Below are 25309 nucleotides of genomic sequence, written 5' to 3' on the forward strand. Positions count from 1 at the left end.
ACCATAGTTTGTAATTCTTTTGCTCTCTGTCCTGCCTACACCACACTCCTGGTAAGAGTCCTACAGTGCGCGTTCAGCGGAAAAGCGAAGGAAGAGGCGTTTCGGCGAAAGACATCGGAACACATCTCCTCCTTACGCCTTTTCTTCCCCGGAAAGGTTGTGAGAGGGAAGAGACACACACACCCCACCCCTTTCCGCCTCCTAAAAAAGTCGCTCATCACTCGCCGTGCTCTCGGGGCGCTCCTCTGTGTTTGGGGGCCGGGGGCAGGCGCAGCCCCCTCTCCCGGCCGGGCAGCACCGCGGCTGCTCCGCCCCGCTCCTCCGGCCGGGCTGCAGCCAGGTATGGCCGGGCACGGGCAGCGGCACCGGGCAGCCAGAGCCGGGCGCGGACAGCTCCTTCTGCCCCCGCTCCGAGCAGCCGAGCGCCGGCCCCGCTCAGGGCATCCCTTGCGGCTGTGCGGGGGCCGCCCTTGCTGGCCGGGGACCTCTCCGGGGACCAACCGGACCCTTCTCCCGATCCCATCCCTGCCCGTCCCCATCCCTGCCCATCCCCAGCCCTGCCCTATCCCATCCCTGCCCGTCCCCATCCCTGCCCATCCCTGCCCGATCACATCCCTGCCCGTCCCCAGCCCTGCCCTATCCCATCCCTGCCCGATCCCAGCCCTGCCCGTCTCCAACACTGCCCGTCCCCATCCCTGCCCATCCCTGCCCATCCCCATCCCTGCCTGATCCCATCTCTACCCGTCCCTATCCCTGCCCATCCCCAGCCCTGCCTGTCCCCATCCCTGCCCGATCCCATCCCTGCCCGATCCCATCCCTGCCCGTCCCCATCCCTGCCCGATTCCATCCCTGCCCATCCCTGCCCGATCACATCCCTGCCCGTCCCCAGCCCTGCCCTATCCCATCCCTGCCCGATCCCAGCCCTGCCCGTCTCCAACACTGCCCGTCCCCATCCCTGCCCATCCCTGCCCATCCCCAGCCCTGCCCATCCCCAGCCCTGCCTGTCCCCATCCCTGCCCGATTCCATCCCTGCCCATCCCTGCCCGATCCCATCCCTGCCCGATCCCATCCCTGCCCGTCCCCATCCCTGCCCGATTCCATCCCTGCCCATCCCTGCCCATCCCCATCCCTGCCCATCCCCAGCCCTGTCTCTCTCCCACCCTGCTGCTCTTCCCCATCCGCAGCACTGCTCACCGCTCCCCAGTGCTGCTCCTCTCCTGCACCTCTGTCCATGTTGTACTTTGTCCTTATTACCTCGCTGTCATAAAGAGTTTAGCCCTGAAAATGGCTTATTTCACATACAGCCCCTGTTGCCATCTCTGGGCTGTCTGCATCCCTTTCCCTCACACCTGGGTGCCTTTGGAGGAGGATGGGCTCCTTCAGTGCTGTTGTAAGTTGTAGGACCAAAAGATTATGCCTAAAACATTTGTGTACCAGATCTCAAATTCGTCATTTAGAAAAAAAAAAAAAAATTAAGGACTTGCTATTAGCTTTCCATTAATGTTAGCAGAAATTAATTTCTCACATCTCCTATTTCCATTTTCCTTCCTGCAATCAACAGTTCTCTTTTCCTTTTTCAGGAGGTTTTTCAAACTGAAATATCTATGTATTGACTCACTTGCTGAGAGAGACAAGTCTCTGTTTCAGTGATGAATGAGATTCAGGAGAGTTGCAAGTTCAAGTTGTAACTCTCTGGAGTTTGGAATACTTCCTCCCCATCCGCTTTCCATCTGGCAAGACTTGCATAGTAAATTAACAGCTTTGCTTATGTTTTTTGAAATTAAGACAGATTTTCATTTTTACCAAGAAATCTCAATCCTGGCGGAATGATGCATTGGTCTAGTAAGGTTGTTAAATATTTTTGTTTTCTTCATCAATGCTGAGCAAATTATGACACTGTGTGGTAATATTTTAAAAATACTTAAATTCCACGAGAAGCCCTTCCTAAAGAGGAAAGACTAGTGCTTTCCTTCCTCAACCCCAAGATGATAGTTAGAACAATCTCATGTTCAGAAGAACCTGTTGTGTTTTGTTTTTTTTAAAAAAGGAAGCCACAACCCTTCAGGATCAAATAGAGTTTTCGAAAGTGTTGTTCAAAATTAGCTACTTCTCCAAAACTGAGGATCAATCACTTCTATGTATCAACCCCATTTCATTCCAAAATATTCTGGTGATTCTAGAAAACTGGGGAATAATTTTAATGGTGCACAATTTTCTAATTCATGAGACATTGGTAATTCACATTACAGAATTTAGACTTTTAGTTTGTTTAAAGTTTTTGGTTGGTTTCACTGTGGCACAAGCATTTTTAAGAACCATATTTTATTATTAAAACTCCATCAATAGCTTAAAACAAGTATAAAACTTAAAAGAATGCTTAAAGCTATTGTCACTTTTGACCTTATAGACAACTTGTAATTTAATTAATTTTCATTGAAAAACTGTAATTTCATTCTATTGCCTTAGCATCTTGCCCATTAGTATTTCTGTAGTCATTTATTAGGCAGAGAATTTTTGCTTCTACTTTAAAATAACTCTCCATTTTTTTCCCGGAAATTAAAAATCTTACTCTATTTCTCAAGAATTCTCTTTGTATTAGCTGCTTTTCACTAAAAGCACTTTTCTTTTTTTCACCTTCTCCCCTCTCACTTTTCATTAAAGAGTACTCCAACTGAATGGCTCAAATGTAAAGACTTTTAGCTTATAGTAGAACAATTTTAGACAAATTGATCAGGTTCAACAGCAATGAGAGAGTAAGATAAAGGTCCTGTTTCTTGATTTTTAGTAGTCATGAATCTCAAACCTGGTCATTACTAAGTTTCTTCCATTATATTGGTGCATTTGACCAACCTTCCACTGTGTGTTGATGTGATATACCAAAAAAGAAGTGGATTTAGAATTAAAAATCTGGTGTTAAATAATTCTATCTTTATGTAGTGGATCACATTAGTCTCTAACAGCTGTATTTCTTCTGAATGTGAATGGATAGAAAAAAAAAGCAAAATTCAAGAAATCAAAGAGAGGCCCTTTTTTTCTTAGGAGGTGTAGGAGTTTGAATCTCCATGTGTAATAAGGAACTGAAACTGCTTGTTGCAGAACTCAGCATCCAGATTCTTTTAGCTTTCTAAATCTGGATCTGCCTACCAGGCTGTCTGAAAAAAGGGATGTGAAACACTTCCTTAATTTCATTACAGTGTTTTTAAGGGATGGTGGCACACTTGTAAAGAAGTGAGAAGAAAGGTGAGAGAGGGAAAACAGCTACACAGTTTGGTGTCCTGGAATACTGATGGAAATGCAGTAGCCTCCTGCCTCCAGACTCTTCAGGTCACAGGAACTTTCTGACTCTGAATCTTAGGGCAGTCTCTTGAAGTTTGGGCTTTCTCAATTGCAACAGGTTTACTTAATAAAAAAGAAATGAATTGCTAATGAGATTTCTTTTGGCAGATCTCTTAGATCTCTGAAATATGTCTTGTGTGTGTGTGTGTGTGTGTCATTTGTCCATCCATGTTTGGGTCACACTAAGCAAGGTTATCTGTTTTGGATTCAGGGGTTGAACTGAGCTGATTGTGTATCTCACCTGTCTTTTTTGTGAGCAAAACTGAGGCAGAGTCTCAGGAGTAGCTCTGTCTTTGGTTGTCAGTTAACCTGTTGTTCTGAGAAATCTCAGATGATGCTGCAAGCTGGTCTTATTTAGTGGTGTTTTTATCACTTGCCTTTGAAATCAGCTGACTACACATGAAGAAATTGAGTATAGGCTGCTTCATGTCCTCCCACCTCCGTGGAAATTCTAGCACTCTCAGCTGGAACTTATTTCCCCCATAGACCAAATTGAAAGAAATTAGATGTCTCATTGTTTTCCAACGGTGTCAAAGTTAACCATCAACATATCCAATCTACAACATTATGCTTTCCTCACTGAAGGCAAGGGAAGTTTCCACTAGCTGTTTCTACAAGGTCCAGTCTTGCAAAGTTTATCCTCTTTGTGAATAAAAAAAAAGCACTGTACCTGTCCTGTGGTAGGTATCTACTGGCTCGGGATTTGAGTGCCGTTGTAATACTGCAAAATGCATCTATTAAATAAGAAAATGGAAGAAGGAAATCTTGCAGCACTTTCTGATTTTGAAATGAATTTGCAAAGAAAAATCTAGATACATTACCAGATGTATGAAAATAGCTGTTATGATAAAAATATATAACTTCCCATTTGGAAAGCCCTCTTCAGCAGCAGGCAATAATTACACTGCTCACATGCTCAAAGGAACCTGTTTCACTGCACTTGTGCTGAATTGTGAATCTGCTTTTTTTTCTTAGGATTTCAGAACAAGCAGGAGCAATTTAGTTTCATTTTTTTTTGGAGAAGAAGTGAGAAGTAACTCAAGAAAATGACTCTGATGATTTTTTTGGTAATGTTGATCATGGAATCTGCCACTGGTAAGCAAAAGTCTTCAATTCAATACCAGATGCTTCAAAGTGTGCCAGCTTCTTGACAGTTGCTTGGAGTAGGACAAGTTTTGTGTTTTATGGCCAAGAACAAAAACTTAAAGGTTTGACAGTTACAGTCCAGATGCAGACTTGGGAAATTTGGTCCTAAACACCAAAGTTATGAAATGAAAAAGTAAGGATGCTACCTGGAGAAACCTGATGATGTTGTATGTGACCATGATGGTATGAAGAGACATAGTAGGCAAGAGAAGGAGTCTGCTTCTTTTTGTGCCATTCAGAAGTGTGGTCACAATAGTTGCTAAACAACAATAATCTCTAAGAACCTCAGGAGAAAGAGAGATTAAAGGCTCATTTTATTTTAGACTCTTAATCCTACATCATCATTCCTTTTCTGTACTTTTAATAACTTCTGTATACAAAAGTAAATTTGGGAAATTTGTTTGGAAAGGCAGACTTGAAGACTAAATTTTAAACACATAACCTCATTCCAAGGCAGCTTTCCAAAGACATTTGAAGTTTTTCAGAAATAAATCCATGTAATGATTCAGTTTTAATTAAGAAGATAAGGAAATGCAAATGTTAATTTATAGGATCTGTGTTTTTATCTCAGACATATTTGTCAAGTCAAACCATAGGTGAAGAATTTCTCCTTTCCTCTTGCATTTGTGGCAGCTGCTTCACTGTAGAGTGAGGCCAGGTTCTGCCCTTTGAGCCAATTTGATTCTGACACTGTGGAACTCATGTGAAAGAAACACAGATATAGGGAAATGTCCTTTTATTTTCAGCCCCCATTTGCTTCTGGCGTTGCTTTTATAAGATAAAGGCTTAGAAAACTGATTTTTTTCAGTAAATATAACAGGAATAAATAAATAAAAAACTGTTTCCTGACCATTTTGCTGAAAGAAGTATTTTTATAAAATACCAGCAGCACAGGAAATCACTTTAAAGTCAGACTAATGCAATTTTCTGAAATAAGTACTTTGCTTCCTAATGTATCTTTTTAATCCTTTCTCTGAAGAGAAGCTGTGCCCCCTTCGTGCCTCCATTGATGTTCTAGAAGGGGAATATTTTTTCCTTTGTTATCTTGAGTCAACGCAAGAACATTTTCAGGAAGAAGCATACACAATAAACTGGTACAAAGAAAGTGCTGGAAAGCAGCAACTGATAAAGGAAACACACAGAATTGTTTCACAAATGAATTTTCTGGAGTTTTGGCCAGCTGAACTCAGTGACTCTGGGAATTACTCTGTCATTCACAGGTGGGTACACAACACAATGGGTAAATGTCTTGCCTGTGCACATGTCTATGATAAAGATAATTTCTTTGTCTTGTTTTCAATAGCTAGTGGCATCCATATAAAGGGGATTGGGGAACTGCATTAACTGCAGTGTCATTTCCAACTTTGTTTCACAATAACTATCAAGGTGGACCTGTAATATTTCTAAATATCTGCAAGGAGTTTCAGACTTTAAAATGTTCTGTAAACCTTTTGATAAGCTAGGTAGCATTTTTTTCTGGCTTGTGATTAATTACCTAAGCAAACTGAGTGTCAGGCAACCCTTCTGTCCACTGCCAAGAAAAAGGAAAAATTTGCTTGTCTCCTTCCCCAGACTTCTTGCTTGCTGTGCTGAGTGGATCTCATGCTACAATGCTTGCCAAATCATCTGACTGTGTAGTGAAGGTTAAACATAGCATAGCTGAACTCTGCTTTCTGTGCAAACCTTTGCCTGCATGGAGCCATTCAAAGAACAGATGAAATAATTGGATTTGATTTCTAACTGCTGTAGAACATCATGGGTTAAAAGGAGAAGTAAGGGTCGACCTCCATTATTTGGTTGCAATCTTCACTGGAACACCAGGAAAGACTAAAGGATTAAATCAAGGGTTTGCTGCACAGAGTTCTTATGACTAACTTGCACCTAACCCATAATTCAGCATTTACAGTTGAAACACCAGTTAATTTGAAGCAGATTACCTTGCATGTAATGATTTGTGCTGTGCTCCAAGTAATACTTTAAAGGTTCTAGTCAGGTTTGTAAAGGCTGTGGGACTGTGGATACTAAAAAATGCTCTCCATGTTTTTCCAGAAATATTGCAGCCTGAAGTTTGATAGTTTACAGCTCTAAACTAGACTTCAGCTGTTAAATTCCAAGTCAACTTGGAAGCTGAAAATGTCTTTTCTTTAAAATTTATCTTTCTATGTATCATTACTGTTATCTCCTTATTGATATTATTTTGAAAAACACTACTCATGGTACCTGAAATGTGAAATAATTTTAATTTTAGGGTAAATATTGATAAAAATTTTATTAATCTATGTTAAATTCAAGAGGATTGTCTTTAAGGATGATTAATATGGTAGTTTGTCTAGTTTTGTTGTGTTGATCAGTTGCCTATACGGTCACTTCACAAAAAAGCTATTAAATCTATAAACTTGCTCTAATGCCACCTAATCAGCAGCACAAAATGCAGACTGACTAATTTAGGCATGGGGAAAGATAGGTGGAGATGATACATGAATTTCCAGGCTACTGAAGGAGACTGCCATGAGTCTAAAACACAGGACAAAAAAGAAGAGAGTTATGAGAACCTCAGCCTTAATTCACGATCATTGTGGTCTTCTGATTATTTTAAGGACTTGGGCTAATGACAGGAAATTCACAGTAAATCACAAGCATTCTATAAAATGAGTATGAAACAGTATGAACCTGAAAACTGAAGGGAACAGCCTTACATATAGAAGAAGGATGATGACAGGAAAATAAGTAAAACTATTAGAATGAAGTTTGTTAAAATAAATAATTGTTGGAAAACATAGAAATGTCAGAATCGTTATGAACTGACTTAATTTACTCATTTGCTTAAGAGAGAAACTCAGAAAAAAGTTTTGATTACATCAAAGATTTCATTTGGAATTGAGAATTTTGATTTTCTGCCTTTTCCTCTTGTCTTCTAGAGCTATGTTAGCTGCTACATTTTAAAAATCAGTTTTGAAAGAAAGGATTTTTGGGGAAAGATATTCTTACTCTGAAACTTTTTTTTTTAAATTTCTTTCTGTTAAGCCTATATGAATACTCATTATTCCATTATTCTGTTAGAATCAGAATGATGCCAGAATCTTGCTGCAGTACTCCTGTGGGAACTCTTCACAGGTCTCACTGCTGGAACAATAGTCATAAGGGGAATTTTTTCATGGGATTTTAATGGGATCTTGGCCTTAGTTTATATGATGATTCTCACTATTAGCAGGCATATTAAATGAATTACATTTCAGTAAATACAGAAGATTATTGCAAAAATTGATTTCTGCAGAGACAGAGGACTTTTAGAACTCTCTATAGGGCAAAATTGTGGGCTATTGTGGACTGCTGAACTTGTTTAAGATTTAATAAGAATGACCAAGTGGAATTACTTTAATTTCAGAGTATTTATGTTAGGTAAAAAGTTTAACTTTTGGAAGAAGATATGTTAGTATATTATTATTGATCTTTTAAATTTTCAACTATTTAAAGTAGAGACAGGTATTTGTAAGCTATATGGGAAATAATTAATAAAATACTTATAACTGTTTAGGCAGTTTCAGGGAACAATGTGACAATATCCTGCAGATTACAATGTTATATATCCTGCAGATTTTCAAGAAAAGAAGACATGTTGACAGGTTTTGCAAACTAAGTAAATGTAAGAATTTCTTTTTCTGATGTGTTGCAAAGAGGCAAAAGTGGCGTAACAATATTTTTATGATATTTTAAGCACTTATTTTTTGCTTAAAGAGGAATCAGGAGCTTTACAATTAAACCAGAAGTGTCCTGCTGAGACATACATAGATAGCTGCAGTGTGCCTATATGTTTGTTGATGTGTTCACATTTGTTTGTTAGTGCACTAGACTTAGGATACAAATTCAAGAATCGATGGACATCACCTATAGGCATGAATGTGTCCTCAGCGACATTCTTGAAAATAGAAATTAAATGTGTACTTGTAGTAAATGTGGTAAGCAGCAAAAACTGTGTCACAGATCTTTGGAAAGATATGTAATTTGTATGGTTTTGGTGTTTTTTTTTTTTTTTTTCGGTTCAGTTTTATTTTGGTTAATAGCCTGTATCCTGTGGTTGTCAAAGAGAAAAACAGAATTAAAAAAAGCAGGTCATCAGGTTGCTCTGTTTTGGTGACCTTGAAACAGAGAGAACTTAGAGATTCCTGGAAAAAAACAAAAACTACAGAGAACCATGATAAACAAATGATAATTTTTAAAATCCTAATATTGCTTTATTTTTCAATATGCTGAGAACAATTGAAAGCTGTGGGAACATACATATAGAGTTAATACTGCCATTTGGAAAGTAGAGTGACAGTTTCTGCAGAGGATTCTAACATCAAGATAACACTGCCTTGTTGCAGTAAAATAGCTAAGGGATTACTTAGAATTGGCTGTGTAACCACTAAACTTGGTTTATATTCTCTAAGGGCTTTCACTTCCCTGTATCATCCTCTGAGTCAAGCTAGATTCTGTTGTTCCTTCTTGGTGGGTTTGCTGGGGGAAGATTGAAAAGCTGTTAAACCAGAAATGGTTTTGTTCCTGACAGAGTATCACTGAAGACTCTCAACAAGTGGAAACCAAGATAAAAATATGTAACAGTTAAGACACTGGCAGTTTACAAAATTGAACTAAATTATTTTTTGTGTGTGTTTTGAAAACCATTCTATATGGCAGACAACTAGAAATTTTGTATGAAAAAATTCATTTTTGTTTGTATGGTTTCAATACCTTCCAGGGACATTTTCCTTGGAATTCCAAGGACAATCTCCTCAGATGCTGGCCCATCAGGTAGAATATCTTGATCCACTTTGAGTGATTTCCCCAAACAGGATGACAGAAGTAATGCCCTGTGGAGTAACAATGCTGGGGAGAACATGTGGCTTTATGGACCCCTTTCTTCCATCTGCCAAATCTAGAGAGTAAAATCATTTGCATTACCTGGCTAGATCTGTAATTAATTCTCCAACAGTATTCAGATTAGTAGAGTGATGCCTGAAGAAACACACAGACTCTGGAATTAATTGGAATTAATGTTTATGTCCACACCTAAACTTAGGTACCTTTGCTGTTAAGGAGAGAGAGGCCTTTCTGAGTCACAGATTATCTTGTCCTAAACAAAAAATGTAAAATAGGTTATATAAAGTGCACTGTAACCACTGACTGCAGTTCCACTGCTGACTGTGATTAGTAGCTCTGATTTAAATGTGTAAATAAGTTGTTGAAGAGTAGGTGAGAAGATTTCCACCCACTGTGAATACCCCTGTGAGCTCATCTCTGATGGAAAACCTTTGGTAAGGCTTTTCCTGTTTTTTAACAGCATAGTTAGCTGATTAACCAAACCCACAATGTGTTGTTTTAAAGAGTCAAGCAATTAGGAGTAAGGAACATCTCAAGTGAGTAAGGAGAGCCTGTGTAGCTTGAGAAAGGGCTACAATGCAAAGAGGGTGAACAGAATACATAAATATATTTATTTGGGGAGCTTAAAAAGCAGAAAAGAAACAACCCAAGACTTGGTCTAAATTAATCATAAAAATCATGTCCTAATAGCTCTTCTGAACCTTTTGCACTCAAAAGGTATATCAAGAATAATGTTCAAGGTGAAGTACTAATCAGGGATGCTTCTCCATTTGAACTCCTTTGTCCTCCCAGGCTTTCTCATTGAAACAATTCTTGAGTAGTTGCAGTTGTGGAAGAAATTTGTTTTTCTTTTATTAGAGGGAGAAAGGTTCAAACATATTTATAAAGATATGACTGACATTGGAGGGAAGTGCTCTGTGGTTGCTGCTTTTCCTTTGTCAGGCCCTGCTTGTTCAGAAAACAAATGAGAGCTTTATGCAGTAATTGCAAAATCTCACCCATTAACTGGCAGAATCTCACCCACTAACTGACAGCAACATATGGTTTCTCTTAAGTTCTAACTGTGCCAAATTTAAATCAAAAGTCATCCAGGTTCTTTTCTCTTGGTAGTCATGTTTTTGGGTATATCAGTGAAATAACAGCTATAATCTGATTCTTTCAAAGATTATATGGATAGAACTTAGTAGATTTCTACATGAAAATGTTCAGCTCCTAGATACTCAAAGGAAGTATTTTTTGAGCATATTTGTATGGTCTTTTATAGACACTACATGGTATGTGATGACTCTGCTGCAGAAGTGATAGTTCTGCCTCTTTCAGTCAGCCTGGGGTGCTCAGTTGCTGTAGATCTCTGTTCAGTGCAGACGCAAAGACAAAGAGAAGCATCTTTTCCAAAGTGCCTTGTTTTGCTGACATGCTTGAATCACAATAATGCTGTAATTCATGAAACTTGTAGAGTTTAGAAATATTTCCAAAATACCGCTGAATTCCAAAAATACTCCAAAATACCTGCAGAGTATCAAACAGTTAATAATTGATTAATGTTGCTTTGTGAACAGTACCAGACTTGCCTATCTTATTTCTAATTTTACAAATATACTTTTCTGTCATGGCTTTTAACTTAAGCAACACATAGGAAATTAAGCCTGCAAAATCTTTAGCTGATTCAAGGACGCAAAATTCTTGGATGATCTCATGTAACTATGGGTGATGTCAGAGATTGCTTTATCCTTGTTCAGGTCAATGTAGCATACATTGTCATGGTCCATAGATATAATTGAATTGTCAAATGTTTTGTGGCAGTGCATTTAGTTTAGGTAACCTGTTTGGTTAAAGGAAATTACACTTATTTGGGAGTGGGAAAGGGATAAAGGGGACTGAAAATAATTGGATCACTGTAGATGTACTGTCTACCTAACAGATGTATTTGAGAATTTATTTGTATTTTATAACTCACTAAGCTGCATTATTTAAAAAAGCTCCTAAAACTGATTTTTCTATGGTTTTTTTTCTTAGCAATGGAAAACAAAATTTCACAATTCAGAAGTGGACTTTGAATGTACTTGGAAGAAATAAAAGCAGCTGTTTCAATGAAAATCATTTAACTACAGAAATTAAAAGTGCTGGAATTGGTCATTCACTGAAATGCAGTGATTTGTCTGTCTATGAAAATGACAGCATAACATGGTACAAGGTAATTACTGAAACAGTGTCACTCAAATCATTGGCTGCAGAAACAAAACATCTGATTGCAGGAAATATTAATTGCAAACAGATTTTTAGAAGCATCTACAAACTTTGTAAAGCTTTAATTTCTCATGGGATTATGGGGAAAAACTTTAGACGGATACAGAAAACAAAGCTTTTGTCTGCTCTTGGATTTGTTAAAAAATATACCTGTTCCAGAAGTTATTAAACTAGTAGTTTGGAATGATAAAAGATCTGATGTGCATGTCTGTTTGCTGATTTAGGCAGCAGCTGGTTTAGCCAGCTGCTACTTTGCTGATACAGATATTGTACTGATGCTAAATGAGGTGCCAAGATTTTTATTTTACTGTTAGCACGTACTTGTAAAGTAATTGCAAACCTTTTTAATTTTGCTGTTTCTGAACAGTTTTAAAATGTGTAACAGATTCAGTTCTGTTCATTTATGGCAAGTCATTTTTTTGAGCAGTGCTCCTTATTCCTCTCAGGTCTCCTGGCTGGAGTAATAGACTCTGTTCACTCCAAGATCAATCAGTTTCAGGAAGGGATTTTGTCTGATTTAGTACAGGGATCTGGAGTAGCCTGGCAAGAATGAGCTGCAGCCCTGTTCTCCTGTCCTTCGGGGTCTGGGGGGGTGGGACCATTGATGGATAGAGCCATCGCTTATTATGTTTTCGCCAACTGCAGTGTTCTCAACTTCTAATGGGGTAAATGTTCAAATGTTGCATTTAAGTGACCATGAGTGAAAATTTGGCCTGCATCTCTTTTGGGTCAGGCACATGTCAATGAGATAGTGAAAAGGTGACGGTGACACTTTGGTTTTTTTTTAAAAAAATCTTAATTTCTTTAATGTTTTGAATGCATGTTTGCTACAGAATAGTATTTTCTGGTTTTATTGATGCAGGACTGTAAGAATTATGAGTATGAAACCGAGAGGGAACTAAATTTTAGAACCTTGACAGTACAGAACTCTGGGATATATACCTGTAAAATTTTAATCAGTCATGAAGGAATGATATACTACAGCACAAATACAATTAAACTTGTAGTAGAAGAAGGTAAGAAAGCTTTGTATAATTTTGAAGCGTACTTTTTCGTTCACTTTACTATGGAGATTTTTCACTGAAGTTCTTATTTGATAAATATATACCGGGGGAACAAGTCTGGTAATCTGAACTACTTCAGAATAATTTGAGAAGTAAAAAAAGCAGAAGTTAAGACAAAATATTACCAGATTTGGAAAATGTATTTAGTATGTTTTCCCTGCAGTTTTATTAGTTTCAAAATAGCTACTCTAAGTAAGTCATATAAATTTACTAAGAATTTTGCACAAGAGCCTTTCCAAGCGTTGCAAATTGTACTCTGTATATATGTGTATATGTGAAAAAAATTCATCAAGACATACTGGGTTTTAAGCTGCTCAGTAATGCCAAATCCACATATTGTTCTGTGAATTAAATGGAATGTTTGTGCATTATTTTATATCAGGAGCAATTAAGCAGAGTAACTTTTACTGTGGAAGAATGTAAGTAAGGTGTTACTTCAATAGCAATACTTCTATTTTAGATGCACCAGAGGCTTTCACTTTGGAGATAGTTGGACATCATGAAGAAATTGAAACAGAAATAGGTATGAAATTAATACAAAAATCTTTGAGGTAGTTACTCTACCTACATGCTTTTGTTCTGATTTCTTTGCTATTGATGGTCTGGATAAGTGTAATTAAACTGTGCATCCTCCTGTATGTGGTCTAACTTCACATCTGGTAGTGTTTTGCCTAGTGCATTACATGATTTATACACGAGTACACTAAAAGTATCCTTTCACAGAGGCAGAAGCTGCTTCTTTCTCTTGCTACAACCTGCAAAAGAAAGTGCTGGTGCCTTTCTTTCTTCATGGCTTTCTTTTGTAGACAGTAAACCCTATGAAGCAATGTGTAAAAGATGTATAGTTTACTCAGTGAACAGCAGTAACAAGTAATCCCACTGGTACCTGATGTGGCTGAGGATGTTATTCTTCAGGGAAACGAGGAGTGCGAGGTGTGACAGTCCTGGCAATGTGTGCAGGAACATCTGTATTGTCAAGAGACCCTACCTGTGCTTCTAGCTGGAAGTAGGTTAGATAAAATGATCTGCAGGCTTCATATGGTCTTGGACAGGATCCAGGATTTTGTGATTGAGGCTGTAATTAATTTTAAAAACAGAAATTTACCTGTCTCTCTCCTCCCCTCTCCTCCTTCTCTCTTCTGGTTACCTAATCCTTCCTTTCCAAGTCTTGCCTCCTCTGTGGCTCAGACCTGTATCTCATTTACTCATCTAGGACCTCAGATGCTAATTTTCCTTCCTTCCTACCAACATTGTTTGGTAAGTCCTTTTCCCAGTCGGAGTACCCCAATCCTATGATGCCTCATTTAGGATGAGCCAGGTCCATGATCTTTAAAACCTATCATTGCCTAGGATGGTGCCTATATTTGCCTCCAAATAAGTGTTGTGTATGGTGAAAACGCTAGAGCTGCACATCCAGTGACAATAGGTTAGGTCTGTGCAACTGTAATTTGGATTTCTAAGATCTGAATCTACAGTTGTCAGTTTTTCAGCTGGATCTTGCTTTGAAGGTTACAGAAGCATCAGATAAATCTTGAGAAGTCAGCTTTGTGTGCTCTTAGAGGATTGCTGGGTAGGCCTTGCTTACTGGAAAGTATTTGTTCATGACGGTCTGAAGAAGGACTAACATGCACTTTTCCTGGCTTAACAAAGAGCCTTCTGGATGTGATCCCTGGAAATGATGCTGCAATAGCCTAGAAACTGTGGTTGCAGCTAAGTTCAGGTCAAGCTTCCCATGACAGAATTAAAAAAAAATCTCACACTCCAGAGCTGCAGTCTTCCACCCTTATTTTTTCCAAATGTACAGTTGTCCTTTTACTTTTGCAATTTCTTAAAACTATAGGAACTTTATGGGGTGGTTGCTGTCAGTTACAGTTAGTGCTTTGAAATGGGACAGGTAGCAAACTGAGTAAATGACTTGCATGTGTATTCAGGAATTTCCAATTGTGATACTGAGATAAGAATTTATTCTGTGCATGTTCAGCAGGGGCTTTGGTTTCGTTGAATAATTGTATGTAGTTTCCCTATTATAATTAGTTGGTTGTAATTCCCTTTACCAGTTACTTACTTTTACCTGGCCCTGGAGCACTGCTGATAGGTTTTCCTCTTCTGTTCTCAGCTTGCAGAGCACAGTCTAGTTTATAGAATCATAGAATATCTCAAGTAGAAGGGACCCATAAGGATCATCAAGTCCAATTCCTGTATTTCCTAAAGCCTGAAACTCTCAGGTTTATTTAAACCCTCCTGGCTGTGATGATTTTTCTGAAAGAAAGCAATGGATGGCTGTCACTCTGCAACAGTGCATGGTTGCTGAAGCCACCAAAAGTACAGGTGTAACACCTATAAAACATTGAGCAAGGGCTGCAAAATTCACAAAGAAGCACAGCTTATAGGGTATGTTTCCTGGAAAGATGATACTTTTTACTGCACTGTGTACATGAGTCCTACTTCTCACTAAATCTTCCCATGTTATGCTTTTTTTGTAGGTAAAGAAGAGGTACTCAATTGCACAGGTTTCTTTGGTTTTTATATGCAAGAAGATGCCAGCCTCTACTGGTTAATTAACCAAACGTTTCCAGAACAATGCACAGGTATCCCTGAGAATGAACCTTCAGTATGTGAAGAAGAACTCAAAAAACTACAGTAGGTTTCCTGAAAATGGTGCATTTAATATGTGATAATTTCCTACACTTTGTGGAACTGCAAATTCAGTAGAAACCACAGTCTGAGTTTTTTCTAGAACCTTTTCCTCAAAATCTGCCTCTCAGGTGGTTGTAGGTTTCTGTACAGACAGTATTGCTAACACCATTCCTTGTTGCAGGTTGGGAAACAAGTTCTATATGACAAGGCTACTACGGATTAAAAAAGTAAGAGATGAGGACATGCATAATAATTTCACCTGCATGTTGCAAGCTGATGAAAGCACACAAATGAAAATAGTAAAACTGAAGAAAGGTATGGCATAATCTAGAACTAATTTATTAATCAGCCTTCTCAATCCTGAGGGCATTTCAAAACACTGCTCCAAATATGTCTGTCTGCTTATGAAGGCCCTCACACATCAAGTGCTGGACCTGACAATCCCTGGGTGATTCTTCCTGCTCTCAGACAGGGGCAGAAGGTGTGCAAAGCAAAAGAAATAGACTACAATAAGCATGTGTTGAGAGTGCCTTCATAGAAACTTCAGAAAATTTAAGTGTTCAAAATCTGTATTTGGAACAAAAAACCCCCAAGTTTATTATTATTATTATTATTATTATTATTATCATTATCATTATCATTATCATTATCATGATTATCATGATTATTATTATTCTCAATAATATTAATAATGAAGAAAAACCTGAAGAAGACTAGAGCAAAAAATAAAAAAATCTCAGCCAAAGAGGTTAAAGGGCACATTAAGAACTTATGGATAGGACAGAGAGAAGGGTAAAAGGCAGATAATAAGAGGAAATAATAAAAAAACCTGAAGGAAACTCATCACAGAAGTGAGTGACCATCATTTTGGGATGCTGTATGTCTATGAGGAGCCATAATATCAGTCTTGATCTCACATACCCTGCACACACATAAATGAACTCTGTGTGGTTGTATCCAAGATTGCTTCTCCTGTTTTTACAGTAAAACATGTTTTGTAGTTTATCTCAGGACCAGTGGCATGCATATGTGCTTGAAGCATTAGCAGGAAAGGATTCCCATCAATACTGTGATTTTTTTGAGGTGATTGTTAGGTGCCATCAGTATTTGATACAGTAATCTTTTCATATAATACTCTTCATTAAAGCTGTATTTTGCTTTATTTCTCTTTTACAGGGAAGACTCAAGACCTGCCTGTGCACATATTTACCACTGGAATGGTCCTCACTCTGCTATTTCCATTTGTTGCTGTAGCTGTGGTGTTTGTGTTTGTGATGTTTAGAGTCGACTTCATTCTGTTTTACAGAAGTATATGCAGGAGAGATGATACTGCTGGAGGTATGGCTTTGCTAATGCTGACATTGAAATAAGGGTACTGATGTAAAATATTTTCTGGCAGATTCTATGAAATAATCAGCTTTAACGAAGATAAAAAATTATCTTAAATCCAAGAGTCGTGTGAGAAGAAACAAAGAATGTATAAAAGAGAACTTGATGGTCAGGTGCTAATATGTGTTTGTAACATATGTGTGGCAATGACAGCAGATGAACATGGTGAAGAAGCTGCCCCTGGAGCAGGCAGTGGGAGGGATGTGGTTGGATGCTGTTCAGATGAGCTCTCTTCTGACATATTCTTCATCACAGAAGTTGATGGGATGGAGAGGTTTGCAGTTGTCTATTGCAGTGTGCTTCTTGTTAATGGTATGTGTGCTGGTCTATCAATCCTGATAATTGGATCAGGACTGTGTCAGTGTGGTGGACCTGGGTCTGGATTGGTCTTTGATTTTTCTGTTTATAAATTAGTGCACACACCATGACCAGACATGGCATACTCTCATAACAAAAATAATTAACTGGTTTGCTCTCTCTTTTGCTGGTATGCCTTCCTCTAGATACTCTTAGACACAATGTACAATAAATGTTGAAATCTGCAATATCAATTAAATAATTTTTCAGGTTACAGACACATTTTTTGCTTCCCTTCATATCTTGATCTTCACAGATGTGACATTAAATTAATCTAATTTTATTTTAAAAGCACTTTAATATAGAAAGGAAATACTTTCAATGCAACTAGAATCTTTTTTATCAACCTTAAATTTCTTCAGTACATTTTTTGAATATGATGAAGAGTGTTTGAAGACTGTTCAGAGTCTTCAGAAGGAAGATCAGGAGTTTCTAGCTTTACTATTGAGACACTAAGATTGAAAACCAGAATGGTGAATCAGATAATAGTGGTTTCTAGTGGTTAATAACAAGACAACAATTGTTGTTTCATTTTCAGATGGAAAAGAATATGATGCGTTTGTGTCTTACCTGAAAGACTGTGTTTCTCCTACTGAAGAAGAGAGAGAATTTGCTTTGAAGATATTGCCCATGATATTAGAAGAAAACTTTGGGTACAAGTTATGTATATTTGAGAGGGATGTATTCGCTGGAGGAGGTAAGTGTACTGAATGTTCTTGTCATTAAATATGCTAATTGTTTTCCTACAAAGGCAAAAGTCTATAATTAGAAGGAATTCCTTCACGTGTTGTACACTGAAAGGATACATTTTTCATTTAATCTGGACCGCGTGCATGCAAAGTTTGCTTGCAAACATTTTACATGTTTTGTAGTTATGTTTATTAATTCATATACACTTACACATGCACAGATATATCACTAATTACAAAGAACTGAGATGAAAAGATCAAAGAGCAAGCATCAAGAAGGTTAAGGTGAGGACACAGAAGATATCAGATATTTCACAGTAATAGTTCTTTTGCTCTGCTTTTGCTGAGGACCAATGAATGACCTCACATTTACTGCACAGAGCAGCAGGTGACTCTGGTACTTGTTATTCTTAGATAAATTGTATGTTTGCTGTATCTTTAGTGTGGTGGCTGAAATCATTTTCTGAATGAAATGGGTGCCATAACAAAATAGAAATAAAAAATGGAATTTGGTTTGGCCTATGGATGACCTTGCATCTGCCTTATGCTTGGATAAAAGGTACCATGAGTTTCAATTTAGTCCAGAGATCCAGATGAGAAATGGAATTTAATTGTTCAAACCACAGAACAACAAGATGAGTCAGCCTCCTTCATTAAGCAGGATCTTATCTCTTTATATCCATTCCTGACAAATCTTTCTAACCTGAGGGGAGTCACAGCTTGTCCAAGCAGTTTTTTTGTTATCTATTATCTTTCTTTAAGTATTAAAAAAAATGTTTACTGAAGTGTGCACTCTGATGCTTTCAATAGTTCTAGCTTATTTCCTTTTCTCTTTTGTGATCCACTGTGAACATGTAAAATAGAATATTTCCTTCTTTGTACAGGTGCCTTTGATGTTATAATACCCTTATCAGCCTCCTTTCACCCTCTAGTTTTCTCTTCATTAGGTTAGTTCTGCAGTTTGCTTTGCCTTTCTCTACAAGTCGTGTTTTCTAGATCTCTGGTTTATGTAGATTTTGTCCCATGGTGCTAAAGCAAGCACTGGAAGCTGTGAATGAAAAATCAATTTGATATTTAAAGGGTATCACCATACACTTTCATCACTTTTCATGCCAAAAGTCATCAATCTGAAACACAGTTGGAACTCCTTCTGTCATCACATGCTGGATTTCTGGAAATAGATTTGGGTGTTTGGTGTCATAAAGGAAGGTATAACCCAGGGTTACAGAATATTTGGAGAGAGGTTGCTGTTTGTGCCTTTCTGTGGAATCACTCCAGTGGTATCTATTAGGAAAGAGCAAAGATGTGTCTTGTTGGAGGAAAGTTAAATTTTGCTGTAACCTTCTGTCCATGTGACTACTGCCAGACAGCAGTCTAGGGTAGATGGAGATTATAAGTAGGTTTATGTCTGCTCTAGAGAAAAAGCTTTGACCAAATCTGAGTTAATTTTCAGTGACTCTGAATCTTTAACACGTATTAAACTCTTCATAAGGATAGGATGCTTACATGCTATAACTTTATAAGAGGGACGTTTTTGGTACATATATGGATTTAAAAGATAAGTTTATTCGGTGCCTATCCTTTCAGTTTAATGTAACAATAAATGTATCTTTAATTTGCAGCGTTTGTTGATGATATCCATTCATTCATTGATAAAAGCAGAAGATTAATCATTATACTGAGCCAGAACTACATTTCTGACAGAGCCATATACGAACTTGAGAGTGGACTGCATAAAGCTCTAGTTGAAAGAAAAACTAAGATCATATTAATTGAATATATGCCTATAAGTGACTACAATTTCTTGCCAGAATCACTGTCACTTTTACCATCAAAGAGGGTGGTGAAGTGGAAAAAAGATAAATCTCTTCCTGTGAATTCCAGATTTTGGAAGAACCTTCGGTACCTGATGCCAGCAAAGCCTATCAAGATAAAGACCAGAGGGCACTATAATAATCTTGTCTTAGGCTCAAAAGCTGCTCAACCCTGAACTGAGGGCGGTGACTTTAATGCAGTCATATAACAATTCTGGAGACAGAAGATGTAGCAGAAAACTGTATGTTTTGCTAACTAATAGAAGTAAATTAACTAATATTTTGGGAAATAGTGTTGATTAAGAGGCCAGCTCTGAGATCCGAGAAGAATGCAGAAGTTACTGCAGTGGCCAGGATGATGCTGACCCCAATTACTAAATCCTATCCCAGAGAAGGTTTCCTCAGCAGCTGTACAAGCAGCAGAAGTTTCATTCTGCTTAAGACTTACCACATGGCATGAAGCACAATGAAAAATATTTTTATTTCACAGTTTTCAGTGATGTTGAATGATACTAGTTTTACTTGTATATACTTTCTAGGCTTTTCAATAAATAAATCAGTACTTGCAATCTCTTATTATTGTTTAGATGCTCTTTGTTTTTATTTTGGTGTTTTCTAAGGTTTCTGATTGTAAGCAGACCCAAACAGCTCCTGCCTTAAAGAGCTTGGCATGCAGGCTTTGGACAATATCAAGTAGAAAAAAAACCCAAACCAACAGAGAAAAGGGAGGTTAGAAAGAGTAGGGCAGTTTTAGGTGATTTAACAGTATTTACTACTGAACTGTACATGGTCTACAACTGGGAATCATTTAAAGGAATGGTAAAGACTGCTTACATCCTGTTTCACTGAGAAGATGGTAAATGCTCATTTTGACAGGGAGAAGAGGGGGTTGCGATAGAAATAATGGTATTTTGTTCATGGTTGCTGATACCACACTGGAACCAACTGCCCAGAGAGGGTGTGGAGTCTCCCTCACTGGAGATATTCAGGAGCTGAGTGGACACAATCCTGTGCCATGTGCTCTGGGATGACCCTGCTTGAGCAGGAGGCTGGACCAAATGTTCCACTGTGGTCTCTTCCAAGCTGACTCATTCTGTGATTTTGTGATTCTGTGATACCCTGAGCTGCCTTCAGCTGTTGCATGTAAAGGATTTAGGTGAAAATGAGGTCGTTGGTGTGTATATACACTCCTAACCCTTTGGTACTCTTGTCTTATTATTATTTTTTAAAACAAAGTTAGTAGTGCTATTAAAAGCTTTGCTAATCCTCTTGTATTATTAGCTGTCTGACAGAAGATACCTGTCTGACATAAATTCCTGAATAAAATGGAACCATATTTCTTCCTAGCATCAGTGGGGAGAATTCAAGGGAGAATAATTTTGTAAGATCTTTTGTCAGGTTGCTAGGAGGTTATCAAGGCTCTTCCCACTCTTGCAATTGTCTTACATGGCATAGCTGCTGGTTTTGAGAAGGCATCTCTTTTACACTGAAACTTAATTCACACGTGGAGGAGCTGCATTACCTTCTCAGTGCACTTAAAAACACAGTTGGAGTGCTGGGTGACGTGACAATGGGTGACGTCTCAAGTTTCATGGGAATGAAACGTTGTTTATCAAATATCCTTTAATCATGCATAGTTTCAGGAAGATGTTTAGATAAAAGAAAAGGCTAAGTATAGATTTCCAAAATGGAAACAACACTGTTGCCAGATTAACAGGTGGGTGGAAAGGAACAAAGGAATAAGGCAAACATCTGTAGTGACTTCAGCTATAGGAGGTCTCCTTTCTATCAGACAACTAAAGAGCTATATAAATGTGGTTCATAGGCAAAAGCCATTCTCTGGTGTAAGCTTTTACTGAAGAGTATCTCTCCTCTGTAGTTCTGTGCCTTTACATTTCCAAATCTCAAATCTTTTTCAATGTTCAGTTCTTCTCTACTAGTGTTTCCTGTGTTTTTCAGTCACAGGCAGTTTTTAACATTCTCTGTCAGCACAGAAATGCCATCAGACATACTAAGCACATTCATTTCCTGGCCAAACCTCTTACAGAAATGTTAGTAACTTTCCCAGTACTTACCTGAGGTATTAAACTTTCTCCTCAGCAGCATAGTTTTTCATATACTGTCATCAATTTATTGCCTAGCAAATTAAAGGTCAAATGGGTTTTACTGTAGATGTGGCTATGGATAGTGCACATGGTTTGTTAATAGCTCTGGACCAAGCCTACCCTCTATGAGAATCCGCTACTATAAATTGAAACTGAATTTGGCATGGATGCCCCTTCACCTCAGCTTGGAGTGACAATGTGACTGCCATATACCTGCTACACCTCGTGAAAATGTACCCTGAAACCTGTGACACTATACAGAATTTGACTGCCCTGAGATTTCACAGAGTAACAGAGGATTATACGTAAGGAAGGTTGAAAGCTAAATGACATTAATTCCCAAGTTGTTTGAATGCCAGAAAAGCAGACACACATTGAATGACTCAGCATCTGTAAAAGGGAAGTACTTTTGCACAGAAAGGTATCATGACACAGTCACTTTAGAGGTGATACTCACTGCCCATAATGCAGTGGTAAAGGGGGATAAGGGAAATCAAGGATATGCATGTTCATACTAAGGCCAGATTCTTATTGCTCTTATATCCTGAATTACTGACATTAATCAGACCTTGGAAATGCCTGCTTTTTTTTCTTGGCAGTCCATAGGGAAAAGGAACTGCTAATATTACTTTTATAGACTGGAGCTGTGATGATTTGCCTGATCATGTATATGTAAATGCATAAGTGAATTCACATGATAGCTGGTTTGAGGTAATGGGTCATTCCAGTGATTTATACTGTGGATTTTGTTCACTTTTTCACTTAATTAAACTATATTTCTCCATCTCTACATCCGTGGATTCCATTTTGCTGCAGCTAGACAGAAGTAATATTGTGAATGAGTGTTTTAAGGTCACTTATAGAATCACTGACCTATGTAGTGGCAAAAGCAGGTTTAATATAACAGTGAAATGGAGAAAAATTTCATTGGTAAGGTGTACTGGTTTGAACAGCAAAACTAGTGAGACTTCAAGTCAGTAATGCAATTTTTAATAGGGAAGAGGAAAAAAAAAAGAAAAAAAACCCAAAATACATGCAATAATAAAAATAAAACCACTGACAGAGTCAGAATACAACCTGATACCCTGTCAGTCAGGGTGCTGGTGCAGTTTTCCTCCAAAGGGTCCAGCGATGATATGGATAAAAACCTGGTTCTTCCTCTGGAATCCAGTGGGAAAAGGCTGCCTTTGGCGTTCTAAACCTCAGTTTTTATCTAGGTAGGAAAGGCTTGGCTCATCCTCCTGGCTGGAGCATCTCCCAATGGGATGATGTAATCTTATCAGTTATACAGTAGGACTCAATGGCCCATTAACAGAAGACATTTCCCACAGAGATAAGGATGATCACCCTTATCAGTTATGGCCCATCAACAGAAGACATTTCCCACAGAGATAAGGATGATCACCCTTCTCAGATGGCAATAGAATATATATCTTGTATTGTAAACCAGGACATAAGGTTCACTCTACTACTTACCAGATGGCTAAAGCGCACAGACAAGAATCAGGCTAAGACCTAAAATCAATCAATCTAACCCCAAAGTCAACCCAAAAAATATTTATGAGAAGGCTGGAGGGGGAGTGGGAAGAAGAAAAGAGTTAGGGTAGGAAAAGGTTAGGATGAAAACAGAGTAAGGAAGATCCAGTTAGGCACAAGTTTCAGAACCACAACTAAACTGAGCCAGTCTTGACCAACAGTTTAGGCCTAAATATTTTAACAGCACTTAACAGCACTTAATCGATAACTTAAGTTAAACAGTTTAACAAAGGATTAATATAGAATTTACTACAGTGCAACAGTAACTCACAGGTCTAGCTTACAAATTTAAGTTTTTTAGGAGAGCAACATTCATAGTACATTTGCTACAGTATACTCACTCTCTTATGTACATGGACCTAGGGAAGTATATATCAGGTATACCTGTGAAAAATGCCCCTTGAATTCAGTGAAGTGCTCCCACCAGATGATTTTGCATCTTCTCAAAGGACAAAGGGTTGAGCCTGGAGCAGTGGCGCTGTCAGCCCAGGACCTGCTGCTGTCTGGTGATCCTCCAAGTAGGAGAGGTGGTGGGGAGAGATGCACCACCACAACTAGGTGTCAAAAATCAGGCTTAGGGTATGAGGAAAAAATGCAAGGAAAGCAAATGTGGTTAGATCACAAGCAATGGATGTCTCATTTGTAATTTAGGAAGATTAAAACAAAGCCAAACCCACATACTGAAATATGAAATTTTCCTGAGAAGGACACAGATGGGATCATTAAGGAGACAGCTGTTGCAAGGCACTGGTCTTGAAATTTCTTCTCTCTCTTGCTATGTACTGTAGCATAGTAACTGGCTGTGAGAACATGGTCTGTGTCGGCATTATTTTAGTGTTTCTGGTTGACTGATTTCTACCAGACACAATATGGGCCGGAAGCAAAACAGTATCAAGGAACTCTTCTTGTCTGTTGATAATTGTAACACAAATGTAGGAAGAATTAGGATTATTGTATACAGTATCATTGCTGCAGAATAATACAGTATAAGGGCTGAGAACTGCTAAGGTTTGCCAGTTAGAGGGGCTTTTTCCTGCTGTAAGTACCTGTGGTCCTTCAAGATCATTTGCATTCTTTGGAGACATTGGAGAGGTAGAACTTGTGAATCTGGAGTAAATTCCCCATAAGGACAAATCCTATCAATTCCACCACTCTCCAGATTGTAATGAAAGCAGGAGATTTGCAGAAGGGCTGGACAGAGGAAATCTTAAGATTTGCTGGTTCTGTTGCAGAGCAACGGATGATGCCCTCAGAAGCAAGTTGTTACCAGTGTGTTTACTGAGCTGGAAGTTAAACATAGAGGTTGCAGTCAGCAGTCACAAAAAAGGAGAGTATCAATAAGGATGCTCCAACAGATTTTGGGAACACAACTCCTGTATGTGCAGGGCAAAATTAGTGTTCACTGGACATCTCAGACCTTAAGGGAGTACATAGTTAATTTATGCAAAATGGTCCAGGATTGTATGTGTCACATCCAGAATTCAGTATATTGATTCCTCAGGTAATTAAAAATGGTATAAAAATAGAGATTAACAGTTGTGAAGTTACATGTGTGTATCTGGCCTGGAAGGTTACTCTAGAATTGTGATTTTACATTGAAGTTGTCCTTTTCTATCTTGATTTCTCAGAGAAAGTTAAAAATGTTACTTTCTTTTAAGAGACAGCTATTGTCTGTCTTGCAGACTTTAAGAATGTTTGAAACGTTGCATTTCCTAATGAGATGCTTGTGATGTACTTGAAAAGCATTCAATATTTTGAAAAAGAAAATGTGAGTGCAATTTTGAGAAATAATTTTCTGAACTAGAATTAGATGGGGTGTCTGGGTGAAGCAGCAGTTACCAAGCTTTCTGCAGTATCCACAACTTACAGCTTCCTGTAGTTCAGCAATCCAAATTTTCTGAATTTCAGCAAAAGCAGCTGCAAATAGGCCACAATAGTATTTTTTGTTTGTTTGTTTTGTCAGCTAAATATATAAAAAAGTCATCACAGGGTTTTGTCTCTTTTTGTTTGATCTCCCATCTGGCCTCTATTGGTGAGAAATAGTGTGTACATCAGCAAGACAGCCCAGTGTAATAGATGTATTGCTTATAACCTATCAAATCCAAAAATAATAGAGTTCATTACATTGA

The 25309-nt window shown here is 38.3% G+C and overlaps 1 protein-coding gene across 1 annotated transcript; it reads left to right on the plus strand.

Annotated features, from left to right (window-relative positions):
* The first annotated feature begins 4382 nt into the window (after positions 1-4382).
* Positions 4383-19715, plus strand: LOC134057995 (interleukin-18 receptor 1-like). Its single transcript, XM_062515044.1, has 10 exons — positions 4383-4431; positions 5462-5702; positions 11359-11536; positions 12452-12605; positions 13114-13176; positions 15137-15293; positions 15472-15605; positions 16467-16628; positions 17575-17733; positions 19348-19715. Exons 1-10 carry the CDS (start codon positions 4383-4385, stop codon positions 19713-19715), a joined length of 1665 nt encoding a protein of 554 aa, XP_062371028.1.
* Positions 19716-25309: the final 5594 nt, after the last annotated feature.

The sequence above is a fragment of the Cinclus cinclus genome, chromosome 2 (genome assembly GCF_963662255.1).
Source record: "Cinclus cinclus chromosome 2, bCinCin1.1, whole genome shotgun sequence".
Classification (NCBI taxonomy): Eukaryota; Metazoa; Chordata; class Aves; order Passeriformes; family Cinclidae; genus Cinclus; species Cinclus cinclus.